Source organism: Astatotilapia calliptera, chromosome 14 (genome assembly GCF_900246225.1).
Source record: "Astatotilapia calliptera chromosome 14, fAstCal1.2, whole genome shotgun sequence".
In the NCBI taxonomy this organism is placed as follows: Eukaryota; Metazoa; Chordata; class Actinopteri; order Cichliformes; family Cichlidae; genus Astatotilapia; species Astatotilapia calliptera.
In genome coordinates this window covers 26,451,553-26,471,896 of record NC_039315.1, presented here as the reverse complement: position 1 = coordinate 26,471,896, position 20,344 = coordinate 26,451,553, and the positions used below count along the sequence as shown (strand labels likewise).

Below are 20,344 nucleotides of genomic sequence, written 5' to 3'. Positions count from 1 at the left end.
TGAAAGTAATGAGAAAGTGGCCACTTTCATGAGTAAATCATGTAAGCCTTATATGATTCACTATATGAAGTAGGCCACATCTTATGCAAGTCTTTTATAAGTTTTTACTATTTCTTTTCCTTATGGGATTGCAGAGTCAAGCATGGCTGAAATTGAGCCATGAAACAGGACAATGAGTCCAGGCACAGCAGCAAAACTATAACAGAATGACATGAAATGAAAAAGAAAATAATCAAGGTCCTGCAGTGGCTCAGTCAATGCCCAGATCTCAACCTAAATGAAATTTTGTGATGGGACCTTAAGAGAACTGTGCATAAATCAATGCCTACAGACCTCAATTAAATGAAACAGCATTCAAAGTAGGCCAGATTCCCTCCGCTACATTGTGAGAAACTCATATGGAAAGTAGTTACTTAATGTTATAGCTAATTGTGGTTCTGCAAGATGTTGAGAGCTGTAATTAACTTTCCACAGGACTGCGCACATCTACTTGTTTTAGGAACTCTGGATTTGGTTGGAGACTTAGCTGCTACTCGACCAAGAAAGTCAGGTTCCAGGATACAAGTTTCATGAACACTGAAATCCTGTTTACCTGTTTCTTAATATGATGCTGAATAATATTCTGCAGTTTTGCAATACAGTAGATAAATCTTTGACACAATCAGTGGACTTTTCTCATGCTCATGTGTTTCTGCCTACATGTCTTGGTGTATCTGTTGACATTTGTCATACCAGGATCTAAAGTTTGTTAATATTTGCCTCTTATAGACATTGATGAGTGCAGCTCTGGCCATGCCAAGTGTTCCCATGGTTGTGTCAACATGTTGGGTTCCTTTAGCTGTGTGTGTCATCCGGGTTTTGAACTCGGTGCTGATGCTAAACAATGCTACCGTAAGTAAGAACTTCAGCCTACCTTCCACAAACTGTAAAGACTGCTGAGTGCTTTTTATTATGCAAATAAGAGAACAACTTACATCATTTCAGAATGACTTTGTTGAAAATGTTCTGATTCAAATGTGCCTTAGTTTTTTTATTTTTAACCCCAAAGGGATTTTTTGACTGTAATGGGAATTTAACTAGTAACCTTTCCTTTGCTAAATAAATATGAATACCACTGCACACTATAGCGCAGGCTGGTGCAGCTTGCACATTCTAAAATCATTTTCTTTTTTTTCTGCTAACAACAGAACAAAACGCAAATACCAGGTTACTTGTAAACTGCTCTTTAATTTGAATCACAAAACTTTGCTTGTAAACATTTCAGTGTAGCACACAGGACTGACATGCGTGATATGCCTCAAAATTCAACCGAGTCCTAAGTTATATCCTTTTTAAATCCATCATACTCTCATTAGGTATTTATGTTGAGCATATAAAATGCAAAATTAAATGTGATTTACAGAGTCACTATTAGCCAAAAATGCCCCGTGTCATTGACCCTATATTTCATCTGTGGTTGTGTACTGTTGTTGTGGTTTGATCCTTTCATCTCCAGGCATTGAGATGGAGATTGTAAACAGCTGCGAGAAGAACAACGGAGGTTGCTCTCATCATTGTGAGCATACCACCAATGGCCCTCTTTGCTCCTGTAACCAGGGTTACCAGCTTGACCAAGACAGGAAGACCTGTGTAGGTCAGACCTTCTATACATGTGTGTGTGTGTATATATATATATATATATATATATATATATATATATATATATATATATATATATATATATATATATATATATATATATATATATATATATATATATATATATATATATATATGTATATTTTGTTTTCACCTGTTTTATTTAATGTGTTTTGGCTCTGTGCTTCAGTCCTTCAGAAGGATCTCTTCATACCAGCTCTTTAATACTTTCCACAGATAATAATGAGTGTGTGAGTGAGGAGTCCTGCTGCAGCCACTTCTGTAAAAATTATCCAGGCGGCTATGAATGCAGCTGCTGGCCTGGTTACAGACTAAATCCAGACGGTTGCAGCTGTGACGGTAAGGTTGGACTCTTAGCAGATCATCTAGTCTGGTACTTATTAAGGTTTTCTGTGTTGTGGCAAAGCTGTGTATGACACAAATTCTAAAAAGCGTATTTACCAAGTGAGTCCTGAAAAATTAATCCTTTTAAGGCCAGTTCCTACTAGAAAAGGGGGGAAAAAAAGAACATTTTACTCAAAAAGCGATGTACAGTCAAGTGCAACTTCTGGATGGGTAGAAAAAAAAAAAATCCATATCTGTGTCATCTTGCAGTGCTACACTATCTTTTCATATACTTGCACTATGTTTGCATTTTCTTCTGTTAGACATTGACGAGTGTCTGGCAGAGATCTCGGACTGTGAACAATACTGCATCAACACTGTGGGAGCGTACGAGTGCTTTTGTCAACAGGGCTTCCGTTTGAATGAGGACCGGCGCTCTTGCGTGTGTGAGTAACATTTTCAGCTTTCCAAATACCACTCTGCATTTCTTCTTGACATATAACATTGTACTTGGTCTCTTTAGCTCTTTACGGCAGAGAGCTGGAAGAGGAAGATGAAGAAGAGGAAGATGAGGAAGTGCAGCTCGAGGCTGGCAGATTACCGGACCTGCTGTTCCGCAATGCTCCTCAGCTCCTGCAGTACACGGCAGCCTTGCGCTCCCATTACGGCAGCGAAGATGATGACGACGATGATGGTAGTCACCGTGGTGACAGTGAAAAAGTATTAGAGATCCTGAGAGAGCGCAGGGGAGAGCTCAGACTGGAAAGTCACATAGGTACAGTAAAAAAACAAAACCCCAAAACAAGAAAAACAAAGCATGTGTGCTGAGTCTGCACTTTGTGCCTGACCAGATCAATATTATTTTATTACTCTCCTTTTGTTTTCCTATTAAATGTTGATGATCTTCAGGAATTTCCTTTGGAATTTCCTTTTTTAGTGTGTCTAGATGACTCATTTGGGGAGGACTGCAGTGTAAGCTGTGAAGACTGCGTGCATGGAGCGTGCAACGAAAACAGAGACCGATGCGAATGTTTGCCTGGCTGGACGGGGGTCATCTGCAACGAGAGTGAGGATCTTTAAAAGTGTTCTGAAGTGACGTCTTTCCATCATAACACAAACACTGTCCTTCGGGATAAATCATGTGCCACCTGTCATCAGTGTACTGTAGCAAGTTAGCTTAGCATGAAGACTTTGCTCCATCCAGAAGTAATAAAAACTATATGGTGGGATTTGTAAATACTAGGCTATATCTCATTGGCTTATTTTGCACAAAAAATAAAAAAAATTGTGACTTTATAAAAGTATTTCGTATACAAATGACACATTATGACAAAGCCTTAGAGGGGAAACTGGCTCCATATTTACCATTATTTTAAGTGGCACATGATCATCTCCTCATCTCACTTTCAGACAGAAAGGGATGAAGGGGAGACATTTATTTATTTATTTATTTATTTGTATGGGAAAATTGACCAAAGCGAATGAGTCATGTCCAGATCACATATCTGATTCAGTTGTACATTGAACAGTACAGCATAGACGGGCATGCACATAGCCTTGATTGTATCACAAGGCACATGTTTTCCCAGAGCTATTTGAACTGCCTTTAGCAGTATGGTCTAGTTAAAGAAAGATGACATAGCTCCCTGTGTGCATCGATCCAGCGTCATGTATCAAAGCCTGACGGCTCTTGTGTGGGAGGCTGTGTTGTTTATGGGCTCCAGAACACAAGAGGGCCAGGGGAATCAATTTGTCTGCTACTACTGTGGCCAGGACCCACAGCAAGAGCACAGCCCGAGGCCAAGGATGTCCACTACTGGGTTACAAAGCAAAGCTTCATTGTTCCCATCCAGCTCTGTGATTAATGGCTGTCTTTTGGTCTGAACCTGAGGAGGAGAGCCACGTGTGATAAGTCCATTAGAAGCATTCTGAAACGAGAGTCTGAGGGAGGCAGTGTTCAGATGCACACCCTGAAGGTGATGGGCCTGGGCAGCATTTTCAGGTGGAGTAGATGAGGAATATTGCTGCCTGAGGCAAAGATATGGGGAATGGTGCAGTAGGCAACAACATAGGGGGCTATAAGGAAAAAAATATGGGCCATGTATGGTCTTTAAAAAATGTGACATATAACATTTTTATTGTATGAAGTTGTATATATATAAAAAAATATATAATTAACTGGGTTACTCTTTCCCATATCTCAAATAATTGAATTATATTTGAATCATATCGCTGAAGCAGTGTGCCAACTCTTAATACTGCTGTTGAAGCATTACAAGTATTTATGGTGTTTAAAACTAGCTCTCTTTGTTATACATGTTGTCTCAGGATGCCTTAAGTATTTATTTTATTTAACCAGGAAGTCCCTTGAGATTACAAACTTTTTTTCTAGGGAGAACCTGGTCAAGAGGGTACCTCAATACAAAACGACACCCTTGCCTACTGACCTGTTCACTGCCTTTTTCATATATTATTATGATTTCTCTAAATACGTCTTGTCCCTTCATTTATATATTAATTCATTCATTCTGAACTATTTCCTGTTCTTATCCTGTTCCACAGGGTGCTGCCGTTGCTACACTATTTTAAACAATTTCATCCTGCGATATAAAACTGTTGTAAAGAAGCTGCGATATGGAAGTTAAGCAGCAGTTAACTTGATGGATTAGAATACTTGAGCACGTCTTAAACAGCCAGCTGTTTCTTCTCAGAACTGCTAACAAGGCCAGTGAGATTAAGAAAGTCAGGCAAACCCACAACACCAGGAAAGAGAGGACGGAAGCTGAAAGTGTTTACTGCCTAGACCAAAACTCTAGCTTTTGATGTGTTTATTTTCAAATTAAAAAAAAAAAAATATATATATATATCTTTGGATTTCCACACTGAACTTTTTTTGAGCCAAAAAAAAATCTTCATCTCCTTTCTCTTCAGCTTGTCCACAGGGGAGCTACGGACAGGCCTGCAACAGCCTGTGTCGCTGTCAGAATGGAGGCTCCTGTGACCCTGTGACTGGCAAGTGTTTGTGCCCCCCTGGGGTGCAAGGCTTGCTCTGCGAGGATGGTTTGTATACACGCATTCCTACAGACGCATGCAACCACCTGGGTCTAGTTTGCTTGCGACCCCCTCCACATGAATTTAACTATGTGATTAGACATCTGTCAGAATGCTTTTATCCTCTAAAACTGACGAGTCATTAAAAAGATTTATGCTAGAAAGATAAGGAAAAAAAACATAAATTAAAGCTTGTTTCATACCAGGGTGATTATCTTATAAATAACTAGATTCATCTTGATATCCCAGGGTTTGGAAATCACTGCCCTGTACTCTGCTTCAGTGTGTGCTGAATGAGTCATTACCATTATTAAAGATGTCTTCTCACAAATGAGGCATGTGGGCTCTGTTGTATTTTTGAATCTAAGCAGGGACTAATTTATTTGGCATTATTCTTGCTCACAGGTTGCCCAAAGGGTTTTTTTGGGAGGCACTGCAGAAGAAAGTGCAACTGTCCCAACAGTGTGCACTGCCATCGTCTCTATGGAGGCTGCCTGTGCCCTCCAGGATTATATGGGCGTTTTTGCCACCTGGGTGAGTGAGAATTGTTCAAATATTGGTGATAGCAATGTCAATGTTTTTAATGTCACATATTAAAGAAAAGCTTAACAGTCAGGGAATATGAAACTTTTACTGCATTAGCTGAAGAGAGACTGTCCATGCAACTGATAATATTTGCTGTTGTGTTTCCTTATAAGATGACAACAATAACGTAGTTGTCAAAAAAAGTGTGAATAATACTTCAAAATCAAATCATTCATAACCAATAACAGTAAGCTTTAGGTTGTGTCAGCTGTTAATACGTTTTCAGGTTTGCACACACACACACACACACACACACACACACACACACACACACACACACACACACACACACACACACACACTTCAGTTTTCATAGTACTCAAACTGCCAACATTGTAAAAAATCTGCATTAATTTTACTTGTAATGAATACACGTTCTCAGCTTTCCGTTTCCTTTGGATGACAAGTTCACACCGACACGTCGCTTGCTTCACTTGGCCGTTTTGATGGTGGCACCAGGTGTGGAGGCAGCTCTCTGGGGAGCCAGTGGCCCTCCACTTTCTCCTCGATGAGGTGGACTGCCAAAGCAAACTCCTCATCGTCCAGCATGCCATCCCCGTCTACATCGGACAGCCTCCAGATGTGAGCGAGCACAGAGTTGGGCAGAAGAGTCTTTGTCATCCACTCTTTGACTTTGGTTCCGCTAAGTTTGCCCTCAGTTGGATTGAGGTTGTAGAAAATCTCATCGTATTTGGGTTTGTATTTCTCCACTACCCACTCATCGAAATCTAGCTCGCTCCCCTCGTCTATGGGAGGTTCTTTGAACGGGTCTCTGCTGTAATGCTCGGGCTTGAATGTTCTCAAAAATTCCCCGTCCAGCACTCCGTGGAGGGATCGCTTTCTCTGTTCTTGTTGTTGGATGTAGGGGACCAGCTTGGCGATGTCAGTGCTGAGGAGTTTATCCAAGGAGGCCATAAGGCTCGGTTTTAGCTTCTTGAACTTTGAGAAGTCTTGCCCCAAAAGTTTCTCCTGAAAATGTGTGCAATCGCATGTGAGACTAACACAGAACATTAGAGTGAATGAAATCTAACAAATATGGTATTTAAACAATAATCAAAGAAGTTGTTTTGTTGACCTGCATCTTTGTGCAGTCGGGGAAATCGCCAGCTGGGACACGATGCTGCTGCTGAATCTTGCTAAAAATCACGGGAAGCTGGTAGATCAGATTATGCTTCTTGCTTTCTCTACAAAAAATGGTTGGCATCTCCTGCTTCAGATAGCTGATAATGTGTGCATGAGCCTGTGAAGAAACACAAGGGAGTCATAAAGGTCACCACAGCAGCTGGATTTGTATATGCAAAGTACCGGTTGGAATTTATCATAACGGCTGATTTCTGACCCTCACTAAGCGCGCTCTCTTCACCAGGTCATTCAGCTTGCGTACTGCAGCGTTGCGTGGCAGGTTCCTTATATCGGCCAACAAATCCTCCTCCTCCAACTCTATCAGCTGGTAGTGGTCGCACATCTGCCTCGGCTCTGACCAGAAGGATCCGATGTAAACCCGTAAAATCTCAGGGGTTCGAAACACTTTTCCCAGTGACCACATGAGGGCGCCATACACTCTCATCAGATACTGAGAGTCCACCCTGTCAGCTTTGTTGAGAACCACACGCAACTTGTCCTCATAACCGCACAGGGCCTCGAATGCTCGTGTGAGCTCATCAGAAAACTCCAGCTTATGCGCGTCAAACAGCAGGATGATCCGATCGACACGCTCTGCAAACCAGCGCAGCACTGCTGCGAAGTCATAGCCTGGGGAGAAGGAACAGAAACATAGGGGTTTCATTAAGACTGTATGTAACACAGCCTCACAGCCTCAAACCATCGAGGAACGTTTTACACATCCCAGAGGTCCTCACTGGTTTCAAGCCATTTCGGTTACACCCACTGAAAAATGTGTCCATAAAACGAAGCAAAGGCTTTTCAGTTCCTCTCAGCTTATCTCCTGCCAGCCCAAAGTCATACTGCTTTCATCAGCTTTGCTTCTGCCTTCAAGTGTTTGAATTTTGCTGGCTGAAATGTTCCTACTTCACTGGGTCTACTACATTTATCACTCTGCTCCCACAGTCCAACATTAATAGAAGCAAAGGCTTGTTAATTTCCTCTGGCACTAAAAGGGAAATTAGAAGACATTCAGCCTCACCTCGGCTCAGTTTTCTTTTAGCAGCAGTCAAGATGCCTGGCGTGTCAATTATGCTGATACTCTCAAGGATCTGATTTGGCATCTGAACACACTGAAACCTGTAAATGTGATGCATTTCAGGATTACTTGATTCATTTATAGGAATAATGGCAAAGCATAATCCTATCAGTACATTATACAAACAGGAATTCTCCTCTGTGAACGCTCATCACCTGTTCAGAAACGAATTTCCAAAAGGGTCGAGGTTGCGAAAGGGCTTTTTCGGGTCCATCGTGAGGGCATTCCCAGGGATGATTCCCTCGACTTCTCCATACATGAGGGCAGTGAAGCAGTCAGTGGTTGGCTCTGGCCCAACTCTGCTACCAAGAAAATCTTGCTCTATGAGATACCTTGAGACACACATGGTGCAAACCAGCACTGTTATCTCCCTTTGTTTAAAACATGGCAAGTTAATGCATGCAGATCCCTTTTTTCCCTTTTTCTTTTTAATGATCCAAGTCCTGAGCTTACCTGATAAAAGTAGTCTTTCCTGTTGAGTACTGACCCATCACCAGCACCATCGGTTTGTTGTCAAAGTCTGCGTCCTCATAGCTTGGTGAGTGAAAGTGATGGAAAGAATAGTATTTTTCTACTGGCAGCAGCCGCTTGTAATAAAGATTCTTCAGCTCCTCTGTCACCATGTTGACGTCCCCCATTGCTTTCGGGGTGCTCCAAAGCCTCCGGAAGGACATGGCGACAGCAGTTTTACTCTTAATTTCTCAGTGTGGAAGCTGCTCGCTCTTCTTAGACCCAACTAAATGATGGAAGAATGTGCACAAGGCATATTATCAGATTCTCACAGCTGTCTGCTTCATCCTGCAGCGGGACATTAGAGAGGGTGGAGAGGGTGTAACTGGAGCCTGCAGCTGCACCTAACATAAAGCCAATATCGAGAGGGACAGGGTGGAGTGCAGCTCAGCTTTTGTTGCTGTGTGGGGACAGTTTTGGCAAGATTCACCCACAGGGATGTAACAATTGTCAGACTTAAAGGTCATGCACAAAACTTAAATCTGTTTATTAAATGCGTTTATATACAAGCAGAAATTAAAGTACTTGCAAAAACAGTCAGAGGAGTCAAAGTTCAATAAATCAGGAGAAACAGGAGGCAGCAGTCACATGACTTCAGCCAGCAGAAATCTATCGTTGTCATAACATGGTGACTGGGTGTGTTTGTTTGGCTCATTTTTAAGTGCATTTCGATAGCAAAGAATGTTTAATTTCAATATATTTTCCTTTTTTCCATGAAATTGTGACCAGCTAAACTTTAGACAACAGAAGGTGAAGTTGGTTTAGTGCAGCATTTCTGCAGCTATCAACATTTATATAAGTGTCTAATGAACGGATTTTGCGTAGTATTACTCAAACACAAGAGGATAATCTAACCTTCTACTTCCATACTATCAGCCTTTTTCTGTCTGTTTTTAAAACCTCTCAGCTTGTCCCAGGTGGACGCACGGAGCGGGCTGTTCCAAGGAGTGCGACTGTGTTCAAGAACATTCCACCGCCTGTGACCCCAAAACGGGAAGCTGTTTCTGCAAGGCTGCGTATCACGGCCCACGATGTGAACAAGGTATAAAAAGCACGTTTATTCCTTGACAGGAATGAAGTGGTTAAGATTTGTGTTTGGTTACATTTTCAAGCCAAATGCTGAACAGAGACGAGGGCGTATTACTTTCTCAGCTGTTTTAAAGGTTCTAAACATGAACAAATATGTTTCCAGTTGCAGTAATGCATCTCTAATGTGAGCTACAAAGGGGAGTCTTGCTGTTTCCTTGCAGTACAGTTTTAGTATATTAGTGTGTAGAAGAAGAAGAGTTTAGGAGGTTGTCGGTGGTCTTTAACAGTCAAGCTTCTACTCGATGAAGGTATCCAAGATATTTGGTTAGAGACTGCACACCATCTTAATCTTTTATGCATCTGCGTGTCTCATTGTAGAATGCGATCCAGGCTTTTTCGGGCCCGGCTGTGAGCAGCCATGTGACTGTCCAGGTGGAGGGTCATGTGACCCCAAGACTGGAGAGTGCAGCCAGCAATGTCCTGCAGGGCTTCACGGACATAACTGTCAACTGGGTAAGCAAAAAAAAAATGATTTAAAGCACTTTGTAAAAGCCAATGTAAGAGCGCATGTTCAGTTATTTTGACGTCTAACGTATGCAGTGCAGTTATTTTCAGATGTTTGGCTCGCATTAATAATATCACTCGTTCCTTTTAACCTCTGCAAACGCAGTGTTCTCCACAGAGCTCGATTCCACAGTGCACTCATGTGGTCACAGCTTTTATAGTGAAAGACCGCACAGTGTAATAATGTGTGTGAATTTGTGAACTGCGTGGGCCGGCATACTGACACGTGTCAGCACGCATGCTTATAGTTTGCATAGTTGTTGCTTGTGCAACTGTGTGCCTTTTTCAAAGCAGCGCATTTTGTTATGTGTTTGCTCAGCTTTGTCACATTTTTAATTTCCTGCAAAGCATACAGATCTTTCTTTACTCCTCTATCCTCGCCTCCTTCTTCTATTCATCATTTGATAGCTTTGACTGATTACGTGGATGTAGTAGGTGAAATGCATCTATGAATTCACCTGGTCAGTGCAGGTGTTCTTGTTGTTGCAAACTACACAACTAGAAAGTAGGGTTCCTGTACAGCAGGGTGCCCTCTGGCTGTTTACTCTGCTGGTTGATGGAAAGTTCAACCCTCTGTACTGTGCTCTAGAGTGATGCTGAATATTGCTCAGGAGCCTCTGGTAAAAACATCACTTTATGTCTCTGGGGAGCGGACTAAGATAACAGAGTTACCATGTGTCAGGACTAGTGCACAGTCCAAGCCTAGGCGTGCTGGGTTTGCAACCCAAATAAAAGTTTTTTTTCGTTTTTCTCTAGGTTGTCCATAGCTTAAGTTGCAGGCCAGGTCATGACAGGGGCGATTTAATTCAGTTATTACAGCAGGAGCTTTTGGCAGAGGCTGAATAAATAAGCATCAAGTGATTATGATTTCAACATTTTCACTTGTCCAGCTGCCTCTCTTAATAATTTTTTTCACTGTTGTGTAACCCAGTCTTTTATTTTTTCTCCTGTTACATCATGTCTGTTGTGTATTTTGTGTTGCTAGCCTGCCAAGCTGGAAGCTATGGAGAGAACTGTCTTCTGACCTGTGATTGCAGTGGAGCTCCTTGTGATCCCATAACTGGACAATGCATCTGTCCTGATGGAAAGATGGGACACTCGTGCCAGGAAGGTATTCATTATTGCAATGTCCTATAATAATAGAAAGAAGACAATCAATTATCTTTCTTGTTTGCAGGCTGGACATTTGTTACCCCTCTCAGAGAGTTACAGAAATGTGCAAAGGTTTTGAGCCATCCCTCTTTTCCTTTAATTTGCTGGGAAAAACACAAATAGAATTGTACAAACATTTTTTGCCTTATATACTGGGTTTCCATGTTATGTTTGGACATTTTTAAATAAATCACTGCACCTAACAAACTTGTAAGTCAATATCTTTAATGACGAACTTTAAACAACATTAACTCCCTTAGTCAATATTTCTTTTAGTTTCTTTAAGCAGGCTTCAGGAATAGTTCTCCAGGCTTCTTGAAGGACATTCAAAGCTGTTGGCTGACTTTTGTTCTGTTCTCTGTCAAGATGATCCCACACTGCTTCAGTAATGTAGAGGTCTGGGCTCTGCGGAGGCCAGTCCATAACTGATAGTGATCCATTGTGTTATTTTTCCATATAGGTATATTTTTTATTGATTTACCAGTGTGTTTGGAATCGTTGTATGATTGTACTTTTCAGATGATCTTCCATAGTGGATCAAAATCTCATGTTTTCATAACTCCATCACTTTTTACAAGATCCCCGACCTCCCTCGTACATATAAACAATAATTTGGACCAAAAATGTCAAATTTGGATTCATTATTCCTGACCTGTTGCCACTGATTTTCAGTGTGGGTCTTGTGTAGTTTGGCATAACTCAGCCTTTTTTCTCCCTGTTTTTTTCTTCCATAAGAATGATTTCTTGACTGCCGTCCTCACACTGACACCATTTTTGATGAGGCTTCAGTGATCAGTAGCTTGTTCATCTGAAGAGTCAGATGGATCTTTGGGGTCCTGTGTCAGATGGTTGTTGGATTTTTTTCCTGTTTCTTAAGGAAAAACTTTCAATTACTGCTCTGAAGTATCATTTTAGGACTCCCACTTCTTCTGCTCACCATGACGATATGGGAAAGGTTTCAGATTCTTGGAGTTACCTCTGTTGGTGTAAAAATACCTTTTTTATTCCTTTCAAACTGTGTTGTCTTTGGCATTTTGTGTAAACTGGTTTATCTCAGGACTGGACTGACAATGAGCTAAAAAGCAGTCAATGACCAAAGAAAAACTTTGAGAGACCTACAAAAAGTCTTGAGCACTTTTGCTCAGGATGACTTTAAAAAAATGACAAAAAAGTCTGAAAGCAAAATATTAAAAAAAATCGTGGATGGCTCAAAACTGCACTTTACTACAATTTCTACAATATTTGAATGTGTATTAAATCTGAGAAGTTAAAAACATAAATACTGCGTACTGCTCTATCAAAGTGAAAGGTACTTGCTGTTTCCCAGACTGCCCTGATGGATTCTGGGGGTCAAAGTGCCAGTCTTCTTGTCCTGAGTGTCAGAACAGAGGCTCGTGCAACAAGCAGACCGGTACATGTGAGTGTGAGCCAGGATTCATGGGACAGCTCTGCCAAAACAGTGAGTTTGCATGAAATTTCTGAGATTAAAACAAAAAAATAATAATTTAATAAACCAAATGTGTAAGCTGTAGCTGACCTTAATGCTGATGATAATATATTTAATGAGGCATACAACTTTTTTTTTTACTTATTCAACCTCAAATTTTAAAAAACAAAAACAAAAAATGATGATGTCACACTTGGATTTTGAAATTACTGTAATCTCCTCGACTTGCTTGAACACTTTAATTATATTTAATTATAGAAAGTTCATGACAGAATCAGTTTTCTGATTAATCACCTGTGTTGTGTAGAGTGTCCTGCTGGGTACCATGGACCAGGCTGTCTAACACCTTGCTCTTGCCACCCTGATGCCAGTTGTGACCCACAGACCGGGAAATGCATTTGCCCTCCTGGAAAAAGAGGCCACGATTGTGCAACATGTGAGAATGTAAACAAATGAGACAAAAATAAGAGAATCTGACAGAGTAGCAGAGAAAATAACTCACCCTTCACTGTAATGTTTGCAGTATGTGATCCTGGTTTCTGGGGACAAGGGTGCACCAGTTCTTGTCAGTGCCACGAACAGTCTCTGGGCTGTGACCCAGTCAGTGGTCAGTGTGCATGTGAGGCCGGCTACACAGGAGACCGATGTGAAAAGAGTAAGTTATTGCCTTAGCTACTAAATCATTTTGTATCATTTTGTATATTTTACTAAATGCTGCCACCTTGGGGCCATTTCAGTTACAGCACCACAGTCAGTATTTTTTTGATTTTATGTTTAACAAGCACAATACAGTTTAAATGTTTTATTTGATCCTGATACTGTATAACTTTAGATTTTACATGTTATATAAATCTCTGTTTAAAATGATAGATGGAGACACATGTGGGGAGTCTTCTGGGGTTTTTTTTGGATTGGCATTTTTTTTAGTTGGACAGTCAAGAGACTGTGTAATGTGCATGCTCCAATTCACAGAGTGTATGAATGGCACTTATGGTCGGGGCTGTGCCCAGCTGTGCCAGTGTGAGAATGGAGCCCTCTGTGACCATGTGAGCGGAGCCTGTACATGCTCTCCTGGGTATACGGGCACCTTCTGTGAGAAAAGTAAGCCATGTGTTGTCTCTGATGTTATTTCTAATCTTATGTCTTTACATAAATATATATTGTGTTCCTAATATGCCTGTTTTATGTAGCCCCAACCTTGCTACAGCCATAAAAATCTCAAAAATGTTTTTAAATCACTTGTACAACTTTTTTTGGTATACTGGCTTTAGAGTGAAAGTTTGATTTAAGGAACTTTTAATTGCATTATTAGACACAAATGTGGCTATAATTGTATCTTTATATGTACTTTAAGCTATTAACAGTGATTTTGGTTCCTTCTCACTTCAAGAATAAACCCTTAGGATCTTTTTTTTTCTTAAACCTAATTCCAGAAGTAATCCACGTTTTGAGATCCGCCATGTCCTTCTGCCTCCCTCGCTTGCAGCTGCATGTGAACAAAACTTAGTCCATCCCTGAGAAGAAATGAAAGCCTTTGCAATTCCGGTACTCTGGATAACCATGCAACATTATTCACTATTGACTCCAAAATATGTCTGTGGCAGTCCCGTCATAAGCAGATGTCTCATTTTAATAGAATGCCATGTCGATCCTCTTTAGCTAAGCAAAGTAATTTAAATGTTTCCCTGCAAACTTGAACTGATCAAATCATGGATAAACACACTCCTTTGATTTTGTTCTTGTTTTCAACTGATGCCTCCGGTGGACTGTTTTGTTTATGAGATTATGATGCATCTATCCATCCATCTATGCACTACATTGCACGATTCGTCAGAATTTAGTGAACCTTGCACACAATGATCACCTACTGAGTTTTTGCCTAAATCATGCTCAAGGTCAAGTTTTATGGGAACTTTTTAGTTTTCACAAGAATCACTTCTTTAGTGAAACCAGATTTGTGTGTCCCATGTATGACTGTCTGCAAATTCTCTTTATTTTTATAATAGCTGACCAGTCTCAACAAAAAACATACACAAAGCAATACCATGTGATGGGTCACATGGTGAGCTCATGACATCACTGATGTTCTAGATACGCAATTGAAGCCAAAGTGGAGAATATATCACTTTCTCTTTCTTGAGGATTTAATGTTTTTCTTTGCTTTAATTGACATAATATCAGCATATATTAGCTTGAGCAAGAGGAAGTTGCAGTCAGTTATTTTTACCATTAATAAATTATTTTAAAAAGCCCCAAATCACTACCAATATAGTTTGGCCCATCATTTTTTTTATCACAAATGTAAATGTTTTGCAAAATGTAATTCCTGATTCTAGTTTGATGTAAGATTATGGCATTAACACTTTGCGTCTTTAAAACGGTCCACACTGAACGCTCCGCTCCATTCCTGCTGACATTTTTATTTTTCATCACTAGAGGGTGTTGCAGGACATTCTTCAATCTTTTCTCCAACTTCAGTGAAGCGTCCGCCAAATCCCGCGACTCGTCCCGCTGTCCTTATAATATCATGAGCGAACCATTTCAGAATTCCAAGATATAATTTGTATCAGCATCCTGCCATAGCAAACCTTTCACATAACAAATATTCACCTGTATTTGTCCTGAACTACAAGACGTAACGACAGTCTGAGAGTTTTAACGATGTAATAGAGTTGTTTTGACTTGAAGTGGCCTCCTGTTATTACAAAGCAAAAGATTTACTGTGACTGTACTACTAGTTCCAGAAATTCATAGCGCCTCCCTAGTACACAGGGCATTGTAAATCACAGCCATGCCACACCAGAGGAGAGCTTCACATCCCTAGTCATAACAGGTTAATGGCTGCAGTCTGATTGGACGTTGCTGTGGAAATGGAGCTATCACTCTGACTAGATTTTAGTTTCTGAAGGCCCATTCCCCTCAAACAAAGGTGTCCAGTTTCTCAGTGTTCTAATGAGCCTCTTCCTTCAGGAAAAGCCAGGCCTTGGCTTGACAACGTAAAGACCTCTTTACTTGATCGGTTTCAAAGAATTAAAGGGAACAAAATGACTTCTCATTAGAACTTAGATCTTGTTATTCACAAAAGTAGTTGGCTCCACAAGATTCAGATAGCTTGATAAGGCCAAAGGCCTTGTTGTGTTCAGCATTCTTGTGGTACTGAGGTTGATGCTAAGCATTCCCATCAAGTATTATTGGAGGAAAGAGGCCTGACATGCATCCAGCACACAGCTTCTTCAATTAAAGCCGATCATGCCGCGCTTCTGGTCCGCAGCTTTGATGTCTGCATCAAAAAAACAAAAACAAAACAGAGTTCATTTTGTTGCAGTAAAAAAGAACTGTGGTCTGAGGAGCATTGAACATCCGTGTTCTTGTTGAAGAAACCGGGCCGTTTTGTTGTTGCAGCATTGACCTCTTTCAGTGTACGCAGACCCTGAATAGAACCAGGAAGTTCTATTCTGAGTTCTCTCTATCCGCTCTATTTCTGTGGTCTGCTCTCCCTGGCTGTGTGGTCCCTGGACCTGCTTTATGGGCTGACAGCAGTGGCTCTTACACAACCGGGGATCTGGAAATAATCCTTCTGTCTTAAAGAGCTCATTTAGTCTCGAGATGGAGTCTTTCAATGATGGCACACAGTATGTGTGTGAGTTTGTGTGTGATGGTGGACCGAATCCTGTGTTCCTACCTATAAACAAAGACTCAGAGGGAAGACTCTGCATTTACAAACACTAGCAGACACTGGGCTCATATCAAATGACAGATTGCAGCTCTGTGGTTAATATGGAAACCAGTCGCCCCCTACTGGTGTATACAAATACAAAGTTTGTCATTCAAAATTGTGCAACTGCCTAAAGACTTAAAATAAAGTGCGCGCGCTGCTGTAAACTTTGTCCGCTGAAAAGGAGAGTAATTGCTACATCTGTTGATGGGCTTATTGTTCCTCTTATTAAAAGGGAACATGACTCATCTGAGATGCTTTCTGTTTATATTTTAGCAGCAGAGATGTGTTGAGGTGCTCACGATATATCAAAGTAATGGCACTAAGGCATTTTTTCCTGCAGGACAAGCAATGCCAGCTTGTTGCCATGGTGTCAGCAAACGCTATGATAATAATAAACAGCAGACAATAAACCGACGATTTTGCTACCACAGAGTTAATGTACAGCTGCATTAAAATGACAGCATCCTCAGTGGGCTAGCTTTAATAACATCACAGCCTAACCACTACAGAGAGAGTCAAAGACGTCATGCTGTCAGCGTGGGAACACAACGACGGCCATGCCAGAAACTGCTGAGCAGCAAAGATACTTTTTTCCCAATTTGAGGCCTTGAGGCAGAAAAAAAGGAGGAGTGGACACCGTCATCAATTTGAGCGAGAGCAGGAGGGTATGATGCATTAACCGTAGGGGAACACCCTGACTAATGCGGCATTTATAATACATGAAACCACCAAGTTACACATTTTTGCCAATTTGTGGCTTCCTTTGGTCATGTTGCGCTCTGCTTTCCTTATTCACAGAAGAAGTAGTATATAAACGGAATGAAAGAGCTGCTGGCTGCTGAGATAATTTGGACAGACTCTATGCAAACCATTTCTCGCACACTGCTGCAACAGGAAACAGAAGAGGGTACTCGAAGAGAGAAATGTCAGTCAGTCCATGCTTTGGCAGGGAAATAGCAGCGTTCCCATAAATAAAGACCCGTGTGGGTGAAGTTTTTGTTTTGCAGGATACGACTATCATCCGAGTTTGCCTGTGATCTCCACGGTGACAAATTGACCGATCAAAAATATAGGCCGTGAATAAACAGAGTCATTCTTTCCTGCTCTAGTGAAGTCATGCTTACAGATAATATTTACATCCAAGCAGTGGAAAGGCTCATTCATCCCGCAACCTCTGGCTAGGTTCCTCTGGATGGGGAGGCACTGTGTTTACCAAACTCTGTGAGTGTCACTTGACTATACACACACACTCGAGCGATTTCTCTAACTTTCCTTGAGAATGGGAAACAGACCTTAAACTGGCATCGCCTTGCATCTGCAGCAGCACTGTCGTGTGTGTGTATGTGTGTGGGTACAGTAACACCAGGCTTTGTTTTGTCGAGTGTTGGTGGGGCCTGTGGACTCAGCAGGTGCTCTATTTACCGGCTCTTTGTGCCCTCTCTAACCCCCCCCCCTCCCAGAGGGAACGGCCTCCGAGCCGCCATAAACTTTTGATGTGGCCCAGATCCACCACACATGTGGGACATGAGCTCACTTAACGAACGCAGACGCTTTGCAACAGCCGCAGTGTGGTACTGCAATTTGATATTGGTATTTTCAGTAGGACAGAGAGAGAAAGTAGGAAGAAGGGGAACAGAGTGAGAGTGGGAAAGGAAAAAAAAAAGAACTAAATAAAAAAATATTGGCATCTAAACCTTCTCCTCTCCTCTTTTTTCTGAAGCTGCCAGTTCTAACCAGTCGGATGTTTTATCTCGGCCCACAGTGTGCCCGGACGGCTTTTACAGTCTTGACTGTGGCCAGATGTGCGAGTGCAGGAACGGTGCCCGTTGCCACCACATCACAGGAGCCTGCCTGTGCACCGCCGGCTGGGCAGGACCACACTGCATTCTGGGTAATGGAAGCCACATCATTAAAACAGGGTGTGAGGGAGGCCCTCACTGCAGCCCATCACGACATCCTCTCCTTAAACTCAGCTATGAAGTGTTTGTGAACAATTATCTCTATAATGAGACATTGCCAATGACTTTTTTAGGGATGGGTAAGGGTGGAGAAAGGAGGGAGCGCAAGAGTGCCCTCTGGCATACATGGTTTAATTGAAGTCTATTCTGGATAAATGCACCCACATGTATATAGCGATCAACATTAGGAAAGGGAGAGCTCAACTTGGAAGAGACTTTAGCAGCTAACCAGTGTTCTCAGGCTGAAGTTTCTTGAGGATTTCATGCCATTGTTTTAATGAAGCCAGTGAAATACCCACTAAAGTCCTTAGTCTGTCATTCTGCAGTCTTATTCAAGACTTTCCTCTCGCCCACAGCCATTTTGTGGTTCTAACTACCAGAACCAGAGTGAGCAGAAAGCCACGAGCATGACTTAATCATGCACCTCTGTCATTATTGCATTTTCCTCTTTCTTAAACCCCAAATGCCATCTTGGACTTTGATTATTACTGCGTTTACAATATGGGTGCTAAAAACCATAATGTCTCAAATGACCAATTAGCTCTCACGTCTGTTTTCTAGGAATGCAACTTGAATATTATTGAATGTGTGTGTGTGCCTGCATGTGTGTGGCAGAATGCCCAGAGGGTCAGTTTGGAGAGCAATGCAGTCAGACCTGTGAGTGTCAGAACGGAGGCCAGTGTAACCATGTGACTGGGAGATGCAGCTGCACAGCTGGGTGGACCGGAGATAGGTGCCAACTGCGTGAGTGGCTCATCAGTTAAACTGCTAATTACTGAGCATGATGACCGTAATGTCAAAGAAGTCTATTTTTCAAACCACTGTGCTGTGTTGTAGAACTTTTTGGCAGTGTAAATATCAGTCAGCAGACTCTGAAAACCGACGTTAGTCATGTTATCTATCTCGGGAATCTCTTGGCGCAGTTACTGCACTTGCAGAAATGAACTCATGATATAAGAAAGGCTAGAAAAATATAATAGAACGTTTGCAGTCAAAACTCAAATGCTTATACTATGTTGTGTGTATTCAGCCTGTCCTGCAGGACGATATGGAGGGCACTGTTCAAGTCAATGTCTGTGTCAAAATGGAGGGACTTGTAACAGGATCAGTGGCCGGTGCTCCTGCCCACTGGGATGGACTGGAGCAGCTTGTGAACTGGGTGAGTCTGACAGTACTACGGATTAAACTGTGTTTTTTACAACTTTTCAGCTGCCAGTTAATGCAAATATCTAATCAGCCAATCACATGGCAGTAACTCATTCCATTTAAGGATGTAGACATGGTGAAGACCACCTGCTAAAGTTCAAACTGAGCATCAGAATGGAGATGAAAGGTTTAAGCAGCGTTAAACGTGGTTGTGGGTGCCAGATGGGCTGGTTTGAGAATTTCAGAATCTCCTGATCTGCTGGGATTTTCCCACACAACCATCTCTATTGTTTACAGAGAAAGGCAAGAAAAAGAGACAATATCCAATGAGAGGCAGTTGTCTGGGAGAAAATGTCTTGCTGATTTTAAAGGTCAGAGGAGAAGGGCCAGACCACTTCAAGCTGACAGGAAGGCAACATTAACTCAAGTAACCACTCATTATAACCAAGGAAGGCAGGAGAGCATCTCTGAACAAACAACACATCAAACCTTGAAGCAGATGCACTCCAGTAATAATAATGGATTGCATTTATACAGCGCTTTTCGGGGCCCTCAAAGCACTTTACAATTCCACTATTCATTCACTCTCACACACTGGTGGAGGCAAGCTACAGTTGTAGCCACAGCTGCCCTGGAGCAGACTGACAGAAGCAAGGCTGCCAGGTCGCACCATCGGCCCCTCTGGTCATCACCAATAGGGTGTCTTGCCCAAGGACACAACGACCGAGACTGTCCGAGCCAGCTCGAACCGGCAACCTTCCGATTACAAGACGAACTGCCAACTCTTGAGCCACGATCGCCCAGTAGCAGAAGAGCACACCAGGTCTTCTGCTACTGGGCGCCAGGTGTGACAAGCTACAAAACAGTAAACTGAAGTTACAGTTCACTAAGGTTAACCAGAATTAGAAACTGAATATTTGAAAAACTATGATGGGCCTTGATTTCTGCTGCAACATTCAAATAGGACATTGTATCGCCTTGTATCAGCAGTTCAGGCTGGT

The 20,344-nt window shown here is 41.8% G+C and overlaps 2 protein-coding genes across 4 annotated transcripts in view; one reads left to right on the top strand and one right to left on the bottom strand.

The window, feature by feature from the left end:
- Nucleotides 1-20,344, top strand: part of egfem1 (EGF-like and EMI domain containing 1) — a 55,892-nt gene that overhangs the window by 25,339 nt on the left and 10,209 nt on the right. For both annotated transcript variants that reach the window (XM_026192801.1, XM_026192800.1), the window contains exons 9-26: nt 769-891; nt 1,496-1,633; nt 1,876-1,998; nt 2,307-2,429; nt 2,507-2,758; nt 2,921-3,049; nt 4,915-5,043; nt 5,440-5,568; nt 9,237-9,371; nt 9,737-9,871; nt 10,908-11,033; nt 12,402-12,533; nt 12,829-12,957; nt 13,045-13,176; nt 13,494-13,622; nt 18,002-18,130; nt 18,813-18,941; nt 19,228-19,356. In XM_026192801.1, coding sequence (XP_026048586.1) covers nt 769-891; nt 1,496-1,633; nt 1,876-1,998; nt 2,307-2,429; nt 2,507-2,758; nt 2,921-3,049; nt 4,915-5,043; nt 5,440-5,568; nt 9,237-9,371; nt 9,737-9,871; nt 10,908-11,033; nt 12,402-12,533; nt 12,829-12,957; nt 13,045-13,176; nt 13,494-13,622; nt 18,002-18,130; nt 18,813-18,941; nt 19,228-19,356 — 2,451 coding nt within the window. The remainder of the gene's footprint in view (nt 1-768; nt 892-1,495; nt 1,634-1,875; nt 1,999-2,306; nt 2,430-2,506; nt 2,759-2,920; nt 3,050-4,914; nt 5,044-5,439; nt 5,569-9,236; nt 9,372-9,736; nt 9,872-10,907; nt 11,034-12,401; nt 12,534-12,828; nt 12,958-13,044; nt 13,177-13,493; nt 13,623-18,001; nt 18,131-18,812; nt 18,942-19,227; nt 19,357-20,344) is intronic.
- Nucleotides 5,647-8,890, bottom strand: LOC113036439 (EH domain-containing protein 2-like). Of its 2 annotated transcripts, none has more exons than XM_026192802.1 (6): nt 8,273-8,890; nt 7,975-8,151; nt 7,763-7,860; nt 6,959-7,371; nt 6,695-6,859; nt 5,647-6,588 (listed from the first exon to the last, which is right to left on the bottom strand). In XM_026192802.1, the coding sequence occupies exons 1-6, from the start codon at nt 8,491-8,493 to the stop codon at nt 6,028-6,030; spliced, it is 1,635 nt and encodes a 544-aa protein (XP_026048587.1). In that variant the 5' UTR covers nt 8,494-8,890; the 3' UTR covers nt 5,647-6,027. The 2 variants fall into 2 exon arrangements, with proteins under 2 accessions (XP_026048587.1, XP_026048588.1); XM_026192803.1 differs by having other exon boundaries at nt 7,975-8,118.